Genomic DNA, 19,858 nt, shown 5'->3' with positions numbered 1-19,858 from the left:
AGGTTCCTTTCCTGCTTTTAAGCTCCCTTCAAGTACTGGAAGGCCACAATGATGTCTCATTCGACATCCTTCTTTTGCTGGGGTCCCCAAGCTTGGACACTGTAATCCAGATGGGGTCTCACAAGGGCAGAGCAGAAAGGAAATCCCCTCCCTCTCCCTGCTGCCACCCCTGTGTTGATGCAGCCCAGGATACTGTTGGTCTTCTGGGCTGATGAAGCACACTACTGGCTCAAATTCAGGTTTTCATCCATCAGGATCCCCGAGTCCTTTTCTACAGAGCTGCTCTCAATGAATTCTTCTCCCAGTCTGCACTCATATCTGGGATTGTCTTGACTCAAGTGCAATACTATGCACTTGGCCTTGTTGAACCCCATTAGATTCTCATGTGCCCACTTTTCGAGCCTGTCCAGGTCCCTCTGGATGCTGTCCCTTCCTTCTATTGTGTCAACTGCACCACTCAGGAAGCAGTCCCTCTGCAAAACAGAACTACCACTTTTTGGGTCAGGTATTCTCACCCATTTCACACTGTCTTTCCATTGGGGAGCCCACAGGAATGTGATGAGATTCTTCCTGAATGAGATTGTTCACAACAGTGAGGAAGCATTTTCCAGAGCCTTCCTGCATCCTTAATGCTCACGTGTTTTTTTTTTAAACCTGATATTGAGTCTCCCATTTAATTAAATATACATATATATATATATATATATGTATTATATACATACAACTTTTTAAACTAAAACGTTGAAATTCTATACTAAAAATATCACACAACAAAATATTATTGAGGAATGACAACTGGTGTCCTTTTCAAAAAATGTCTTTAAAACACTCTGGCTTGGAAAAAATGTTAACATTTGTATGCACGCTGCTTAAAAACAGACTGTAGAAATGAAATCGATAGTACAAAGCAGAAATACAAAGATAAACCTGGATTGCTGAACTGGTGCAGGCAGAATTTCCTTCTCAGAAACCCACCACACTGCGACAATCGGGAGGCAGAGCAGTCTGGACTATCATGGATGGGTGGATTTTTTTTTGACATATGGTGATATGCTCATGCATATTATTCATTCATTACTAAGAAATTTTGTTCTTGTATTCGAAATGAGGCAGGGGAAGAAAGTATGTCCAGTAACAGCAGTAGTCACTCAGCCCTTTTTCATCCATGCCAAGATTGAGGAAAATCCACAACTTTGATAGCTGCCAAAAAAGTGTCAATGCAACCAAACCTGCAAAGAAACTGCATGTGCACAAGCACCGTGCCCATGAACAAAGAGTAACTTAGCTTACCCAATACCTCTATAGAGGTATATCAGCCAGATCAAGCTGAAGTATGGAGGTAAAACTTTGGAATAACCAGGAGATCCCCGATGTAAAAGGGCTGGGACCATTTAACAGTGCCCTTGCCAGCTGAGCTCTCTACAGTTCTTGCATTAATTTTGAATTTTAAAGTTTTTCCATCAGTTATGGCTGACCTGTTTCTGCAGCTCTGGGGACATAACTGCAGCGAATACAAAAATAATTACAATTCCTTTCCTCTTGAGAGCTAAACCTGCATGCAGGCCCCTTCTCCAGTTTATCTCCTATTTAACAGCTAGCACAAAAATTGATCACAGAATCACAAGGGTTGGAAGGGACCTCCAGGCATCAGGAAGTCCATTGCCCTTCTGTTAAGACAGGTTCCGTACAGTAGGTTACACAGGAAAGCATTCAGGTGTATTTCCTGTATCTCCAGGGAAGGAGACACCATAACCTCTCTGGGCTGCCTATTCCAGTGTGCTGCCACCCTCAAAATAAAGCTTCTGCCATTTTGTATGGAACTTCCAGCTTGAGATAGGCAGTGAAATGTCAGAAGCAGAATTGCTAGAGATGCTCCAACACCTGTGAGCTGAGCTGATCACAGTCAGAAATTATTTGCTAATGAGTAAAAAATGATAAAAAATAAAATAAAATAAATCCAGATTCTACAGGGAAAATAGCATTAATTATGTTGCAAGTGTAGTGCAGAACAAAAGACAAAGAGATCCCCCACAATTGCAGGTTGTGCCTTGTCTATTGTTATTTCTAGCACTTGACACGGCTCACAGGCACTCCCCACCAGCCTTCTGCCATTCGTATGCATGCTTTGCAATGCCTTTCAGAGTGGAGCTAGGTCACAGCTCAGGATATCTAAAAAGGCTGTTCTAGAAATGTGCTTTGATCCAAAATGATTCTTTGTGGAAAACTGGATCACCAGCTATCACTGGAAATAGTTAGCCAAGCTGTTACAGAAGATCACTGGCAAATGATACCATAAAGCTAGCTGAGCAACCTTATAGTACCTCAGATGCTTGCAGTATTGATATAGAAGTAATTCACAAGTGTAATCATACAGGTTAAAAAAAATATCCTTGCATAAATTCTAAGGCCTGCCATCAGTTTGCTGTAAGCTTTGAAAGCAGAAATATGGCCACTATATTTTAAAGTGGCATTCTCAGACTAGAATAGTATCAATATGCAAAAGGGACTACTATTTAGCAGTTTCCTGGGGGAAGAAAAAAAAAAAGAAAGAAAGAAGGAAATCAGAATGAACACACCTCTAATGTGTACTCTGCCACCAGACTGAGGCAGTGCCAGTTACCTTACATGCCATATATATGATATATATGTATATAAATGTACATGCAGACATAATATATTTAAAGAACACTGCAACAAACTATCAAAAAATGTTTAAGCTCCAACCTTGAAGTGCTTCTGTAAATGAGTGATAAAGAACATGATCTTTGCTGGTGTGAGTTTGCATAGATTCATGGCAGTATGTGCCAGCAGACTGTCTTTCTTAAGACTTTTAATACAATGCACAAAGGTAGACTAGGGGAGGTCTTTGAGAACAACAAATTAAGCTTTTGGTAATCATCTAATTACTTGCCAACAGTGATTCATTCTGGGCCAGATTTTAATATCATTCATTCCTAAACAAATCCAGAGCGACCCCATTAAGTTAATTCCTCTATAATATTTATGCCTCAATAATTGTGATTAGATTCGTGAATCTATTTACTTGCCTGTGAGTCCAGAACTTTGACAGGTATGAACTGGTATTGCTCCATGAAGCCAGCATAACTATGCTGATTTAAACCAGCTAACAGTGCTGTCCACTGTATTATCAACTACCAAGTGGTTTTAGGAACTGTCTAGATTTCTGGGCTACACACGTGGGATAGTCTTTACACTGCTGAGGTTTCCTTCAGTGGAAGATAAATTAGTTATGAGTCTCTTTCAAGAAATACTATAAGCATCAGACAAATCCTAAAGAAAGCTAAATTAAGCCAGACTCCTGGAGAGAGTTATAACTTAAACAAAAGTCTTTACGTCATGTCAAATATAATCTTCAATTAATACTCATCTATTCAGGCAGAATAGGAAACAAGGAAAAAAAAAAAAAAGCTCAAAATGCCCTGCTACACGCTTGGCTTCAGAGATCTGAGCAAGGAAACATGCTTGCAATAGAAGCCAACCAGTGGTACCTGATCTACAATTGATCCCTGCAGTCTCACCTGACTTTTCTATTGCCCAACTAAGGTTAGGAAAATACAGGCAGCAAAGTTGGAAGAGAGGTCAGTACCTCTTGTCGCCACAGTGTCAAATATGCATCTGGTAACATCCTTTTAATTGAGAACCCTGAGAACCAGCTAGGCTCTGCAAACAGCTCTCAAGAGCAAAATGAGGGAATTTGCAATGGAAATTCAGCAATTCCCTTCATGTTGCATAAGCCAGCAGACAAGCCAACTCACACTCCCACCACCGCCTTGCAGAGCAAGAGTGCTGCCCAGATGCACAAGACTCAGAGCTAGTGAGGAGCAGGAGAGCTTGGAGGAATACCATCTTCTACCATGTACTCACAGCTCTGGTGAGATTCACAATCTGTGGGTACAAACATGAACCACTGCTTCTGCTCAAGCATCCACACCAAAATGTAAAATTACGGTGGGCATTAAAACAATACAACCTAGTACCTCTACAAGAAATACACTCATTACAAGAAAGACATTGAGGCCTTGGAGTGTGTCCAGGGAAAGGCAAAGAAGCTGTGAAGATTCTGTAGCACAAGTGGGAGCACAGGCTGAGGGAACAGGGTTGGTTCAGTCTGGAGAAGAGGAGGCTCAGGGCAGACACTGCTCTCTAAGCTGCCTGAAAGGAGGTTGTGGCAAAGCAGGTGTCTGCCTCTTCTCTCAGATTACAGTGAGAGGATGAGAAGTAATGGCCTTAAGTCGAGCCAGGACAAGTTCAGGTTGGATATTAGGAAAAAATTCTTCTCAGAAAGAGTGGTGAGGCACTGGCACAGGCTGCCCAGGGAGGTGATGGAGTCACTGTCCCTGGAAGTGTTCAAGAACCATGGAGATGTGGCACTGAGGAACATGGGTTAGTGGGCACGGTGGGGATCACCTCAGATTTGATGATCTTAAAAAGCCTTTTTCAACCTTAACAATTCTGATTTCTATATTTTCTCAGTAGAGTATCTATCTGGCAGAACTTGAGCAATGTACCTCTCAGGTTTCCTTCTCTGTTTCCCAATACTTTGCTCACATTATATGTGCTCCTTTTAGAGGACACTGCTAGGTACTCTGAGCCCCCTGGAATTGGGGTCCATAATGGCCATGCCATCAGGAGGCAGGCGCATCCAGCTGGGAAGAAGGAGAACTAACAGCTGAAGAGCAGATGCAGCCAGCAATGCTGACATGGCACTTCTTCTCCAAATCCAGCTTCATGCAAGGATTAAGCAAAAATTTTAAGTCCAGTATTTGAATTATTTCAGCTTGAATAATTTAGGACAGTATTTTCAAGGCCCTCTAGGGGTGAGATGCCCAACTCTCATTAAAATTAATTAAATACAATTCATTTTAATGGGAATTGAGCATCCAAATCCCCCAGACAGCTTTGAAAATCTAAGCCTCCATTGTTATTAGAAGCCCAACTAAGAAATTAGGCCTATTCATGTTCCCAAACAAGTCAGGAGGAGTTTCATACTGACGTCAATAGGCACATGATTTATTTTTTTTTTCTAAAATGTTTTCTTTTTTTTTCCTTCTTTTTTTTTTTTTTTTTTAAGATTTAATCTTGGCAGAGCTCAATTAATGTCAGGGATGACATCGGAGTTTCTCCTGTAACCAATGCTGTCTTAGTTCCTTTCCACTCAATTCAAATTCTGTGTTTATATTTTTTTCTTCTCAATACAGGGAACAGGAATGTGATTGTTTCAAAGACTCCTTAGGTATATATTTATTTTTACTGGATTGAAATGCTACTCCAAGTAACTTTCTCATTGCATGTAGTACTTGAGTTTATTTTTATGAAACAAATGTTGAAGCTTTCCACCAGCGTAAAGTGCCATAACTGCCACAAACTCCACATAAGATTCCCAGTCCCACTGGATCCAATATCTGTTGTACAGTGGAGAATCTGGTCCTACAATTTTACTGTTTGGCATGGCATTCTGTTTCTCTAACAAGTAAGTTATTTTGAACCTTTAAGCCTCTAAGAGAAGACTAAATCACTGTCAACCTTAAGCAGAAATAATACAAATTCTGTTTAATGCCAGCAGAGACAGTGCAGGCTTTAGGCTGGTTACTGCACTTGATGCTTCAGCCTGGAGCAAATCAGAAGTGACCCCATTGAAAAATCTTATTCTTTACCTATTGTTTATTTTCATAAAATTGCCTGGGGACAGAGACAATGTATGCCACAGCTAGCGCGCCTCTTTCAGTGAGTATCAGGCTCCTGCAGTGGCTGCAGTTCCTCTCTGTTTGCAGGAGTTACTTCTGATTTGCAGCATCCATGCAAGAAAGAAAATCAGCCCCAAAGCCATAGGCAGATTCGAGATTAACCTCCAAAGCCAATCAGAGAGGCAGGTTTCAGTTTTCTCAGCCCCTGGAAAAAGGAGTACTTGGACATAGTTCTTAACAGCTCACACACCACCTCTGGTCCTGTTACTGCCAATTGTCTCACTCAGTACCCACTAACCCAAGCAGTTACACTGCCACACCTTACCTAACTTCAAGGCACTTGTAAGCGTAAGTAACTGAGGTATCTTCCATAGAAAGTTACCTTTTCTCTTGTATTAACATGAATAAATGCAAAATAATAACATTTTATCTTGCTTTCTTTTGGATGTCATTGGTGTCTTAGTAAGTGGTGCATTGTATTATGTTTCTGGACCTTAAAGTTTATAACCCTTACTTTCTACATCATTACATCTTGTTCAGATTAATATATTTTGAACATCTTCCTCCATTGTTTTACTCTTTCCATATTAGTAAAAAACATCTTCGGCATCCAGAACGGCTTACATCATGTTAACAATGCATCAGATTGGATTAATGCATTGTAATGTCATTACTGATTCAGTTCCACATGGTCATTTTTCACGTTCTGTTGAAGACAAAAACAAACAAACAAAAATACAATTCATTCCACACTGTCATCCCTTTGTCCTGACCAGAACAACTCGATCGTGTTGAAGAAGGCATGAACCATATCAACCAAGACATGAAGGAGGCCGAGAAAAATTTAAAAGATTTAGGGAAATGCTGTGGCCTTTTCATATGTCCTTGTAACAAGTAGGTACTGGGTACCGGCTCTGCTATGTGGTGTCCAGTTTTTTTTTGTCACAGTGAATGTCTGAAGTTTTTGTCTTTTTTTTCTTTGTCCTTTTCCATCTGCTTCATTCTGTGGGGATAAAATACTTGTGTTTAATCAGAACAACTGGAACGCATCGAAGAGGGAATGGACCAAATCAATAAGGACATGAAAGAAGCAGAAAAGAATTTGACGGACCTAGGAAAATTCTGTGGTCTTTGTGTCTGTCCATGTAACAAGTAGGTGCTGCCTGCCTCATCTCTTTGAGCACTTAAGGCTGATCCCAAAGGCCTTGTGAAGCTCATCCTTGCTAGGCACATGGACAGGATGAGCATGTGGCATGCAGAAGGAACGATTCTGGTTCAAACGCATTCATCTCATAGCATAGACAAGTGACTGGAAATTACTGTAGATGCATTAAAATCAGGCATACTGCAGTGAAAGCTTCACTGTTGACACCTTCTAATGGTATAAGTTTCAACATTTTACACAAAGTGTACTGAGTGGTTCCATTTTCCAGAGATCAAAACCACTGGAGCTACTTTATTCCTGGAGGTCCTAAATTTTAAAACATTTTTGCAAACAAGTTTAATAAGGAACAACAAAAAACCCTATAGTTTGAAGATGCAGAAGAGGCAATAATAAACACTAGTCAAAATTATAGATGAAAACCATACTTCTCATTGTTCAACAGAAATTGTTCTTGACAAAACTGAAGAAGACATGACATTTCACAATTGGAACTCAATGCGAAATGGTTTTATCCTGTCATAAACAACCAGATTTGAGAAAATCCAAGCAAAAAAAATTATCTCATTTGGGTAGCATGTACACTGAGGAGAAATGTTGAAATGTATCAAATGTGCTTGCATGCCATCACTTTTGAACGAAACTGTCCTCCAGTAATGCAAAGCTTGTTTTAAGTGCCAGATGAAAATGTGAAGTACTGTTATGTGGTGTAGGAAGTGGGGGACAAAGTGGGCAGACCAGAAGTCCTCAAGGAACAGCAAACCCAGCATGCAGTGAGTCAGCAATCAGATAGGTTACAGTGAAAGCATTTGTAAGTGATTGGCCAGAGACTGTACAGAAAACAAGGCAGAGAACAGTGGTTCTGCAGTACTGTATTCTCTTCCTGCATGGCACAGACGCTTTCTTCATAGTCAGTCCTACAAAGATTATCCAGACCAAATGAAAGTGAGCTGCCATGGAATTCAGTGGAAATTTGGCCCAGAACAGAAAGATTATGACTGGATTTCTGTCTTCTCAATCCTGATTTATTTTGAAGAGAATTCCCTTGGGACACAATGCAGTTACTGCCTCAGATTTCAAAATTGGTTTTGCTCCTGTGCACCCAGCTGCAAATACTTTGTGGAGGTAAACAGTCTGCACAGAATATGTATGCTATTGCCTTGATATACAGAGTGGGAGAGAGGCAATAAGAAATGGAAAGAAGGACACACACACACATAGACCTTTTGAGTGGGCCCTCCTGCAATCATTTCTAGCTGTGATATTGGCTGCATCCCTAATAGCCTTCTGAATTAAAACAGGCAGTCGAACAAGTGCAGGAGAGCTGCAGGTACAGAAGTATGCAGCAGTACCTGAGATACTCCCACACTCCAAAAGCTGTTGCAAGCTAAAGAAGAGCAAGCCAAGACAGCATCTTGCTCCTCCTGGAGCGTATGCCAACAACAAAAGTTCTTCCCTGAAGAACAAAAAATCATCATGTATTTTGCAGGAATCTTCGTTTTTCAGAGCAGATTTAATTGTTCTATTCTGTAGGAAAGGCTGCTCTGAACTGACAGCCAGACCTGTGGCATGGATAGGGTTAGTAGCTGACACATGGCACCACAGTGATTGCAGTATCACGAAATCAATAGGTGCAAGAACAGGAAAATACTGTACGCATACAATATTCATTTTTCAAGGTGTGTCATCCTGGCTATAAGGCAGTATTCTGCCTTTGCAGACTGCAGTCCTATTTCATAATCTAGCACTGCTAATCAGTGAACATGTTTAGAAACAAAATAAGGATGAACAATGCTTTTGTAGCCTGTTCCTTTAATCACCGTGCCAGGAACCAACTGGTACAAATAAGATGATATTCTGAAAAGTGTAGTGTAGGAGGGAGAGAAATCCAGACAGTTCTGAGCATTAGTATCGCCATGATCTCTTAGTGCTTTTCTGGTTAGTGGTAAATTAAATGCACATATTTCATAAAGATTAACTGTTTCACATGTAATTGTACTCTGCTGTGAATATAACTCAGTGAGTCGTATCAAAATGTAAAGCTTGACCCTCCATTCTTAGAAGACCCACAATACCCATGTCATGAAACTTAGGCTAGACTGCAGTCAAAAGGACAAATGCTACTGACATCGAGCAGGCCCAGGCTCCACCTGTATTAATTTCAACTCCACAAGAAAATAGAGGTTGGGTTCTGGGTACATCAAATTATTCACTTCTAACGTAGACTCTGAGTTGTGTGGGTCTAAAGAGCAGACAAATATCTGTAAATATAGGAGAGCTACTTTTTCTTATTTCTAGAAATGTGAAACTCAATTGTTAGTTCCAGAGATCTAAGAAGAAATAAGCCAAGCATCCTCTTTCTAACTCTTCACAAATTTAATAGAAAGTAAGCAATGGAACAATAGATGGGTATTTGGGAAATACTCTCTCTGCATCTGTATTTTAATTCTATATGGAAGGATGCAACACATCTTCAGACTTAACAGATACTGAGCTCCTTCAGGGGGCAAGGAAAGAACATAAAACCAGAGATAAGTTTGTTGTGTCCTTTCCTAAAGTCCCCAGAAGCATGCTGTTTCTCTCCCAAATTCCAAGCCACAGAGCTGTTTATATGACTGACTGTTGCTGACTGAAGAAAAGGGAAACCATGGGGATTTTCAGTTCCCAAGAAGTCTGTTGAAAACTGCTCCATTTCTAGAATAAAATCAAGAATTTGCAGATACAGATCCTCAACACTCATGCTGTCTTGTTTAAGTGTCCAATCTTGTCTGACAGCTCCAATGCAGCAACCCTAAATATGCTACACATGCTAATCTGCCACTGAAGGTATGCCTGGATTTTAATTTTCTGTCCACGGCAGCTCAGTCAAAAATGGCTCTTTGAAAGTGAATAACAAATATAACAAATACAGTGACATGCTAGGCTGCTATAAAGTCCTGTAGTTTTAAAATCCTGAAGGAAGTAATGATCCATTTTTGCCTGTGTCTTGCTTATTGTGAAGGCTGTTACTGCTGATGCATTAAGAGTATGACAAACTATTGGAGCAACTGTGCTTAGTGAGAATGCTTTACTTCTTATTCATGCCTGTAGCTGGTGCATGAAGAAAATGTAGAAAAACTTCCCTTTCTGATGCTAGATTGCTTGTATCTATTCTTTTCTCCTGCACTCATTTCACTTCTGCCTATTTTACTTTTTGTCTCTGTGGACAAAGGTTTGTACATCAACTGTAGATGTATGATTACTATTTTCATGTACCGATATATTATTTGAAAATCTAACAAACCCTATGAATTTTATGATAAAATAATCTCCAAACCACCTCGGAAAAGGTTAGGGGCTTAACTGCCTCTTATGCCACATATATGTTAACAACAGCAAAAGCCCAATGTTCTGCATTGTAAAATGTTGAAGTCTAGCCAAATCCTTTTTACTCTAAGAGGGTGTGTTGCTGTGATGTGATGTACACACTATACTTGGCAGTTATGTTTTTATGTCTGTCTGCCAATACGTTCACTGTGTTTGATGTCACAACGTATGTGTCGCTGAAATGAAACAATGTTTTCTACTTATCTGTATTTCTTCTCTCTTTTTTTTCTTCTTTTTTTTTTTCTTTTTCCTTTCTGGAAACTCAGTCAACATCCAAAAACTTGTGTGAAGTGTTGTGGACTTAAAAGTTGCAATTCACCCTATTGGATACAAAACCTCTGACCATCACGGTTGTCGTGGCAGTAAAGTTTGAAAAAAAAAACACCCAAAACTAAACAAAAAACCATCCTTTTACTCAGGGTTATGATATATCGGTATACAATCAATGACCCTCTGAAAACTCATTTGCTTGATTCAGCTTCTAGCTTGAAGAAGTAAAATTTTGCATTTGTCCTTGTCCACTGGATGCTTTGTTACTCATCAACTTTTTTGCATAGGCTTAAATCAAGTGATGCTTACAAAAAAGCCTGGGGCAATAATCAGGATGGCGTTGTAGCCAGCCAGCCTGCACGTGTTGTAGATGAACGGGAGCAGATGGCCATCAGTGGTGGCTTTATCCGCAGGTGAGCCTTTTTATCCACTGTTTTCTCTCTATTTTCCTTGTCACTGATATATTTAGATTTTTTCCATATGGTCATGAGTTCTGTGACACTTGTTAACTCCTTCAGTGACACTGGGTAATGTGATGGTGCCAGTGTTTTCCACCATTTTACCATGCACCAAAGCATTCAGCAGTGCTTCCTTTCTCTTCTGCCAAAGCAAAGCCAAGCACAAAACTTGAAGTACAATTTCTACCAGAGGTAAATAGTTTTTGAGAAAATCACTTCCCTACTCCTGATCATCCAGAGAACCTCACTGAACAGGGAATGACGGCCCATTCCTCAGCTGCCCAAAAGCCAAAACCATTTACCCTTCAGTGGCAATTCCTGACACTCAGGTGAAAGCTACTTTGAAACACACTGCTATACTAACAGCAACTAAACTGCAAACTTTCTCCAGTCCATGGGGATTCAACAACTACATGCTGATTACAGTGCTTATAGAGCATGTATTTAGATGACAATGTTACCAGCTGAAAAGATAAAGCCATACCGGTAGGCAAAGCTTTGATCTCTGAAGAGTAAGGATGCTGGATTAATAAGTAATTATCTTTCCAAAAACTATTATCCACTTTTTTTTTTTTTTTGCTGCTGTGATAAAAGGAAATCAGTGCGATAGAAACAATGCTGTCATGCAATCTGGAGTGTGGGATGGAGTTGCTATTTAAGTTTGCTGGGTCTGCCATTCACTTTTTTTTATTCTTTCTGGATGGCAGCCCCATTAAAGCAAAGGCTGGGGCATGCTAACAGAATAGCAGTCAAGAAAGTTATGCCACGGCATAATTCTTCCATGAATAGCTTGTAGTGCCCTTTTAGCACCTCTGTGAAGACAAATTACACAAGAGACTCAGAACAGTCATTTTATGAGTGGGAAACCTTTCCAAGTGCCAGTCTTCATGTGCCTCTTCAGTCCTGGGAGCACTGAACTCGGTCCTCAATCAAGTGCAAGTGTTTCCTTTTAAAAAATAAGCAACTGTAAAAGATGGGGCTAAGAGGACAGACAAAAGGCAAATAAACTGGGAAAATTTGATTTTATCTACTGAAAACACATTTAATTAAATACAAGGTTGGGTCAGGATTTTCTTGTCCAATATTTTGGCAAGCCCCAAGTCCGTGAAGAATGAATGGTATCCTGTGTGGTTGAACACAAGCAGCTGCTTTAGTTCCACTGCCCTCTGGCATTTCCCACACTGTAATCACACACAGATCCAAATGAAACGTCCTTTCATTCTTCCACATCTTTTGAGAAAGCCCATTGCTAGCAGGGAGATGTAATAAGTGGTGCAGACAAGCTCAGACAGCAACACTTTTAGAAGCAGAAGGAATGAACAAAATGAGAGTGACAAACTCAGACAATTAATCCCAGCATCCAAAAAATAAGCATGTGAAGGTTTTCAGGACAGCTACTTAATAATCCCTTTTCAAAGCTGAGCACTGTAGCATGCTCCACAGCTGACAGGCAAGGGACGATGCAGGAGAGGTTTTGGGTGAATCAGTTTCAGGGGAATTTCTTCTCTCCTTGCTTCAAATAATTGATTGGTTTTATTACTTCAAGGGTAACAAATGATGCCCGGGAAAATGAAATGGATGAGAACCTTGAGCAGGTCAGCGGCATCATTGGCAACTTACGTCACATGGCCCTGGACATGGGCAATGAGATCGACACACAGAATCGCCAGATTGACAGGATCATGGAGAAGGTAAGAACTGACATTTCTAAGAGAACTCCAAGAAGGGCGGTGTTTTCCCTTCTGCAAGCATAGGCTGTGCATAAGAAGAGCAGATGTGTCTACCAGCTGGTTCTCAGCTCTTTAAAAGGGTGTGCTGTAGTTTTAATTCTGCTCAGAGGAGGACAGATGACAGAAATAACTGCTAGTGCTCCTCTCTCCTCCTTCCAAATCTTTGGACCACCACAGCTGCTGTGGATCTTTAGTAACTTTCAATGCTGGTTGGGTTGAAGCAGCACTTTTGGTTCGCAAGACAACAGCTAGCGAGGAGAACCCTTAGCACAAATAAAGACTACTTCTGCAAGGGTGTTGGGAAAGGACAAATATCCCGAGTTGTGCAGAACCGTGGAATTTGGACCCTGGCACTTCCTGGCACATTTTAAGCCTTCCCGGACTCTCCTTCCCTCAGAAACAAACTGCACAAGTGATTTAGAATAGGATTGCTTCTTTAGAGGACCGGTCACAAAAAAGGGATGGGGATGCATTAAGCAAGGCTTTGCTGCATGGAAACAGTCCAGCTAGACTTGTCATACTGCCTGATTATAATCACATTGCAACATATCCACCAGCTCTCTTGGTGTGTGTACATAGAACTGGACCATACACGAGCCTGGTAAAGTCCAGAAGCTCAGTATTTCTACCAATATGGTAGAAATGATCACAAAATGGTGATATCACCAGCTAAAAAGGTAGAAAGCACTGTTCCAGTGCCAGACCTGCATTGCAGATTTCCGAAGCATAAAGCAGCACCCTCCAAACCCTGCTGGGATCGCACTGCCATACTCACATCTCAAGATCTGCAAGCCATCTGCATTCACACTGGCAGCGCTCCAGGCACAGGCTAAAGTGACATAAGAGGCTAGATCTTCATCTGGTGTAAAATCAATACAACACTTGACTTCAGCTGAGATTTACACAGCCTGAGGATCTAACCCAAGGACTTGCATGTGCTGCTTAGAGTTAATGCTGACCATAAGCGGTAGAGCTTGTACTCTTGAGCCTTCTGGCACGTGCAAACCTTCTCAGATGAGCAGGATGTCCATGCCTGTTTTTTGTGTCAATTAATTATACCAGAGCCTAGTATGCACACATATACACATGCACACACAAAAGGAAAAAAAAAAAGAAAAGAAAAGAAAAAAAAGAAATAGCAGTCAGGGATTCAATCAACTCACTTTCCTTATTTGGATTTGATTCCAAGAAGGATTGGGTGAAGAATATGTTGCCTTACAGGCAGGAAGCTAGTCTCTGACATAGTCATACAACACAGAAGAGTGCATGGTTTTGTGTCAATCAAAAGTGTGCTTCATAAAGCTGCATCTATTAGTCTGCATATATTGGAAAATGTACAGTGTCACCATGATGCCATTCTGCAACAATTCCTATTTTAGGGAAAAATGAAATGGGTGGTTGGAGGTGAGAGATTTACCATTGCTGTTCATATGAAAAGCAGCAGAAAACAGCAAATTAATCTACACTGCAACAAGGGACTGGAAAATTATCCATCCCATGCCATAACTAGTTTAAATAACAGTCTATGATATACATTATTTTTTCAGAGGAAGACACACACACATTTGTAGCTATCCTCCTCATGTCATAGCATAGTAGCAGGAGACATTCCCTGCGGATAGAAATCAGATGCATGCTATCCACGTCTGCAGGATACTATCATAAAACGCAGTAATCCTAACAAGGATTCTTTATCAGCTCATGCTTGTAAACATCTGGAATTTGAAAATACTGACCAGGCCTCCTGTGAACATGAAAAACGTGGGCCATATCTCTAGGCAGTGCATGCTGAGAGCAGCGGCTTACTGAGGGACTGGCCTTCCACATCTGAGTGGTTTTCCTACAGGGTTAGGTGTGCAATGTTTCATACAGCAAACGGAAAAAATGTTGGTAGCTAATGCAATTCATTAAATCCAGCCTCACAGGCATGTCCTGCTGGTCAGGGCCCTTGGCTAAGAAGAGTGACACATTTCTGAAAGATGCACTTGCAGTGTACACAAAGGAATCATCAGGAAAGTAGCATAAAAATAGGAGTCTTCAGTCTTAGTGAAAACCTGCTGAATTTCTTTGAGTAAGAATGTGTGGCCCAAGCAGTAATGAGATACTAGAAAAGGAAAGGATCTTCAGGAAAGATAGGCAAGGAAGGCGGGGTGGAGGTGTAGCTCTCTATGTTAGGGAATGCTTTTACGCTACTGAGATTATGACTGGGGACGATAATGTTGAATCCCTATGGGTAAAGATCAGAGGAAGGGCTGACAAGACAGGCACCCTGGTGGGCGTCTGTTATAGACCCCCAAATCAAGATGAAGAAACAGACGAGGTATTCTATAAGCAGCTGGCACAAGCTGCACAGTCGCCTGCCCTTGTCCTCATGGGGGACTTTAACTTCCCTGACGTATGCTGGGAGTACAGCACAGCACAGAGGAAGCAGTCTAGGAGGTTTCTGGAATGCGTAGAGGACAACTTCCTGATACAGCTGGTCGGAGAGCCCACGAGAGGAACTGCCCCACTAGACCTGCTGTTCACAAACAGGGAAGGTTTGGTGGGAGATGTGGAGGTTGGAGGCTGTCTTGGACAGAGTGATCATGAAATGATAGACTTCGTGATTCACGGTGGAGCCTGGAGGGGGAATAGTAATACTGCTACCTTGGACTTCAGGAGGGCGGACTTTGAATTGTTCAGGGGACTAATAGGGGGAGTCCCCTGGCATTCAGTCCTAGCAAGCAAAGGGGTCCAAGAGAGCTGGTTGCTCTTCAAAAAGGAAGTCTTAAGGGCGCAGGAGCAGGCAGTCCCCCTGAGCTGCAAAATGAGCCGGCGGGGAAGAAGACCGGCGTGGATGAATAGGGAGCTATTCCTGAGGCTCCGGGAGAAAAAGAGAATCTACCGCCTGTGGAAAGAGGGACAGGCCACTCAAAATGAATACAGGGAAGTTGTTAGGATGTGTAGAGGTGAAATCAGAAAGGCAAAAGCCCAGCTTGAATTTAACCTAGCTGCTGGTGTGAAAAGGAATAAGAAACTCTTTTATAAATACATTAACAGTAAGAGGAGGACAAAGGAGAATATCCACTCTTTGCTGGATGAGGCTGGGAATGTGACCACTGAGGATAAGGAAAAGGCGGAGGTTCTGAATGCCTTCTTTACGTCTGTCTTTAAAAGTCAGACCAGTTATCCTCAGGATACCCCTCTCTCTGACCTGGTAATCTCGGCCGGGGAGCACACTAACCCCCCTGCGATTCTGAAAGAAACAGTCAGAGACCTACTGCTCCAGCTGGACTGTCACAAGTCGATGGGGCCAGATGAGATCCACCCAAGAGTGCTGAGGGAACTGGCGGAGGTGATAGCCGAGCCGCTTTCCATCATCTGTCAGCGCTCCTTGTTGACTGGTGAGGTCCCAGATGACTGGAGGCTTGCCAATGTGACTCCCATTTATAAGAAAGGTCGTAAGGAGGATCCGGGGAACTACAGGCCTGTCAGCCTGACCTCGGTGCCAGGGAAGGTTATGGAGCAGATCGTCTTGAGGGAGATCATGCGGCATGTGCAGGGTGACCAGGGGATCAGGCCTAGCCAGCATGGGTTCATGAAGGGCAGGTCCTGTTTGACCAACCTGATCTCCTTCTATGATCTAGTGACCCATCTGGTGGATGAAGGAAAGGCTGTTGATGTGGTCTACCTAGACTTCAGCAAAGCCTTTGACACTGTCTCCCACAGCATTCTCCTGCAGAAGCTGGCAGTCAGAGGCTTGGATGGGTACACTCTTGGCTGGGTAAGGAGCTGGCTGGAGGGCCGGGCGCAGAGAGTGGTGGTGAATGGAGTCAAATCCAGCTGGCGACCGGTCGTGAGTGGTGTTCCGCAGGGGTCGGTGCTGGGGCCTGTCCTCTTCAATATCTTTATAGATGACCTCGATGAGGGCATCGAGTGCACCCTCAGTAAATTCGCAGATGACACCAAATTGGCTGGAAGCGTGGATCTGCCTGGGGGTAGCGACGCCCTACAGAGGGATCTGGACAGGCTGGAGAGCTGGGCTGGAGCCAATGGGATGAGTTTCAACAAGGCCAAATGCCGGGTCCTGCACTTCGGCCACAACAACCCCAGGCGACGCTACAGGCTTGGGGCGGTGTGGCTGGAGGACTGCGTAGAGGAAATGGACCTGGGGGTATTGATTGATGCTCGGCTGAACATGAGCCGACAGTGTGCCCAGGTGGCCAAGAAGGCCAATGGCATCCTGGCTTGCATCAGAAACAGTGTTGCAAGCAGGAGCAGAGAGGTGATTGTTCCCCTATATTCAGCACTCGTCAGGCCGCACCTCGAGTACTGTGTCCAGTTTTGGGCCCCTCACTGCAAGAAAGATATTGAGGCCCTGGAGCGTGTTCAAAGAAGGGCAACGAAGCTGGTGAGGGGTCTGGAGCACAGGCCATATGAGGAGAGGCTGAAGGAGCTGGGAATGTTCAGCCTGGAGAAGAGGAGGCTCAGGGGAGACCTTATTGCTCTCTATAACTTCCTGAAGGGAGGTTGTAGTGAGCTGGGGGTCGGCCTCTTCTCTCGTGTCATTAGTGATAGGACCAGGGGGAATGGTTTCAAGCTACGGCAGGGGAAATTCAGGCTGGACATGAGGAAGTATTACTTTTCAGAAAGGGTGGTCAGGCACTGGAATGGACTGCCCAGGGAGGTGGTGGAATCACCGACCCTGGGGGTGTTCAAGGAAAGACTGGATGTTGCGTTGAGGGACATGGTTTAGTAGGAGCTATTGGGAATAGGTGAACGGTTGGACTGGGTGATCTTTTAGGTCTTTTCCAACCTTAGTGATTCTATGATTCTATGATTCTATGAAACAAAATATTAGGATAACCCTCTGTTAAAGATAGAAATTACTGAAACCGGATAATACCAAATACCAACACCAAAAAATGTACACAATTCCATTCTGCAACGAGACATGGCAATAGGCATCACCCCTGGCTGGTGGCAGGCAATGCAGGGTGGCTGGAGTGGTTTTCTTTTTCTGACCAACTCGAGCACTGTGCTTTCAGTCAACTATCATCATTAGAAAGATCCTTCGTTGGCATATGTTGCAAAAGCTTGGGTACCTCACCAAGGTAACCCAAATGCTTCTAAAGCACTTATGTTAAGCTGGATGTGTGCATCCAAACCAGAGCAATTTCATAATGCAGAGACGTAATCTAATCTATTCATGGTAATCAGATGAGGCAACAAATAAAAGGTTTTATTCTTCCTTTAGATCAGAGAAACAGGGACAAAAACTAAAATGATGATGTGATAAGTAGGTCAAAAGGGTCAAAAACCATCACCAGAAGACAGCCTGTTCCAAAGAAGAGCCATTAATGGAGAGCTGGGACCAAAGTAGAAAGGCTAAAAACATTTTGTCTTCACTCAGCTGGGAAGGTCTGGGCAAGGACTCCCACTGACTTGGATGAAGCATCATTTACCAAATTTAGGCTTCAGTATTCCCATTTAGAAACATTATGTTTCATCAACACTTAACATTCAATCAATATTAATGTATTTCATGATAAAGTTAAATGCTTTCAAGCCATTAATTTATCTTTCAGGTAATCTTTTGGCAAAAGCTATACTGCAATAGACAAGGTCAAATTCATGGATAAAAAACAGAACTGTGGCTCATACTGAGTAGTTATGGTGATTTACTCTTGCTGAGGATCTGGCACACGCTGCTGTACTAAAAATACATGTTTACATGTGCCAGAACAATTAGGGAGAAAAGCCCAAGATGCTTAAGAGTGATTTATTGCAGATCGCTATAATCATTTTCAAAGGTATTGAAATGAATGTGGGAAAGATACTTCAGCCTTTGCAAATTGAAGATTTAAAATAAATCTGCACCATTTGGGTACACCCCAGAGAGCCAGAGAGCTGGGAATAATCATCAAGGCAAAATAAATAAAAAAAAAAAAAAAAGAAAAAAAAGAAAACATCAAACTGCAGAAAAGAGTTTGCTATTTGATGTCACGCTTTTAAAGCAGTAACACAACTCTCACCTTTCTCACAGGTCTCATTTCAAACACTGAAAGCATTTTCTATCTCATCCTCTACCAGCAACATGAACTTGAAAGGAGCTTTGCCAGTTTTTGTCAGCTACAACAATGTCTTTGACTTCAAAACTAACTTCTACAGAGCAACAGAAAGCCATGGTTAAAGTCTCTGCCCTCTCAAACAGAACTCCAAAATCTGTTGTTCTATTAACTGCATTTTTTTGGTATGGCAAGTGTTACAGCATGGAAGACAGTGAAGTTAACAGTTCAGCCCACACTGGACTAAATTCCAGTTTGATTTTTTGAAATAATGGTAGAATCCCAAATCATGATGGAATCCCTTCCTTCTTAATTCCCATCTATGCAGCTGCCTGATCAAAGAGGTTATTCTGTCTTGCAGCTACACTGAACTCCTTGTTGAGAGAGAGGAGTAACGGCATCACTCCTGCTTCTCCCTTCCTTGCCACACACACAGTCAAAAGGTCCAGAGAGAGTCCAGGTTCACTGAATCCAAGCAGTACAGAGCACTGGAAGATTTTCACTAATGAAATCCACATGCGCATCACAATTTTTATCCTGTCATCCACCACTTTTGATGGTGCAAGCCATTAGCACCAGCCACAGATCTGGCATGGCTTTTAAGAGAGTGTAAGAGAAATTGAATACAAACACAAAAGCTCACAAAAACTCAGAGGCTACTCAGTGTCACAAAATCAGGCTAATGTGTAACTTCCATTTGTTTTGTTTTTCCTAACAGCCAAAACTAAAGGAGGGCCCACAAAGCACTGTGCACCTTCTCTCTCTGCCACATAATCATCTGTCCCCTTTCTTTGTGTTTCCCTAGGCTGATTCCAATAAAACCAGGATTGATGAAGCCAACCAGCGTGCAACAAAGATGCTCGGCAGTGGTTAAATGCAGCAAAGTGCATTTCCTTTTAATGCTGTCCCAGAGGGCAGTACCTTCATGCTTTTATCATGGTATTTACCTACTAGGTTTGCACACATGCACATATCAGCCCCATTGTAAATGTTGTCCTGTGTAGTTTGTCAGCTTTCCAAAAATGATACTTGTAATTAATTTTTTTCTAGATATCTTTCTTTCCAAAGGTTGTACATAGTGCTGATTTGATGGCTATAGCTCACTATGACGTTTTTTTGG

General features: G+C 42.2%; 1 protein-coding gene across 2 annotated transcripts in view; it reads left to right on the top strand.

Moving 5' to 3' along the window:
- The window catches only part of SNAP25 (synaptosome associated protein 25), a gene marked incomplete at both ends in the record, with an annotated part of 31,808 nt that extends 12,196 nt beyond the window's left edge, over positions 1 to 19,612 (top strand). Inside the window, 4 exons of one of the 2 annotated variants that reach the window (XM_079550054.1) lie at positions 6,740 to 6,857; positions 10,791 to 10,916; positions 12,508 to 12,652; positions 19,544 to 19,612. In XM_079550054.1, the coding sequence (XP_079406180.1) occupies positions 6,740 to 6,857; positions 10,791 to 10,916; positions 12,508 to 12,652; positions 19,544 to 19,612 (458 nt within the window). Of the gene's footprint in view, positions 1 to 6,481; positions 6,600 to 6,739; positions 6,858 to 10,790; positions 10,917 to 12,507; positions 12,653 to 19,543 lie in introns of both variants that reach the window. The other variant, XM_079550055.1, reaches the window with a different exon arrangement.
- Between the last annotated feature and the right edge of the window lie 246 nt (positions 19,613 to 19,858).

This window comes from Tetrao urogallus (genome assembly GCF_951394365.1).
Source record: "Tetrao urogallus genome assembly, chromosome: 2".
NCBI classification, from domain to species: Eukaryota; Metazoa; Chordata; class Aves; order Galliformes; family Phasianidae; genus Tetrao; species Tetrao urogallus.
Note: the sequence above shows the minus strand (reverse complement) of the source record. Positions and strands in the feature narration are given on the sequence as shown.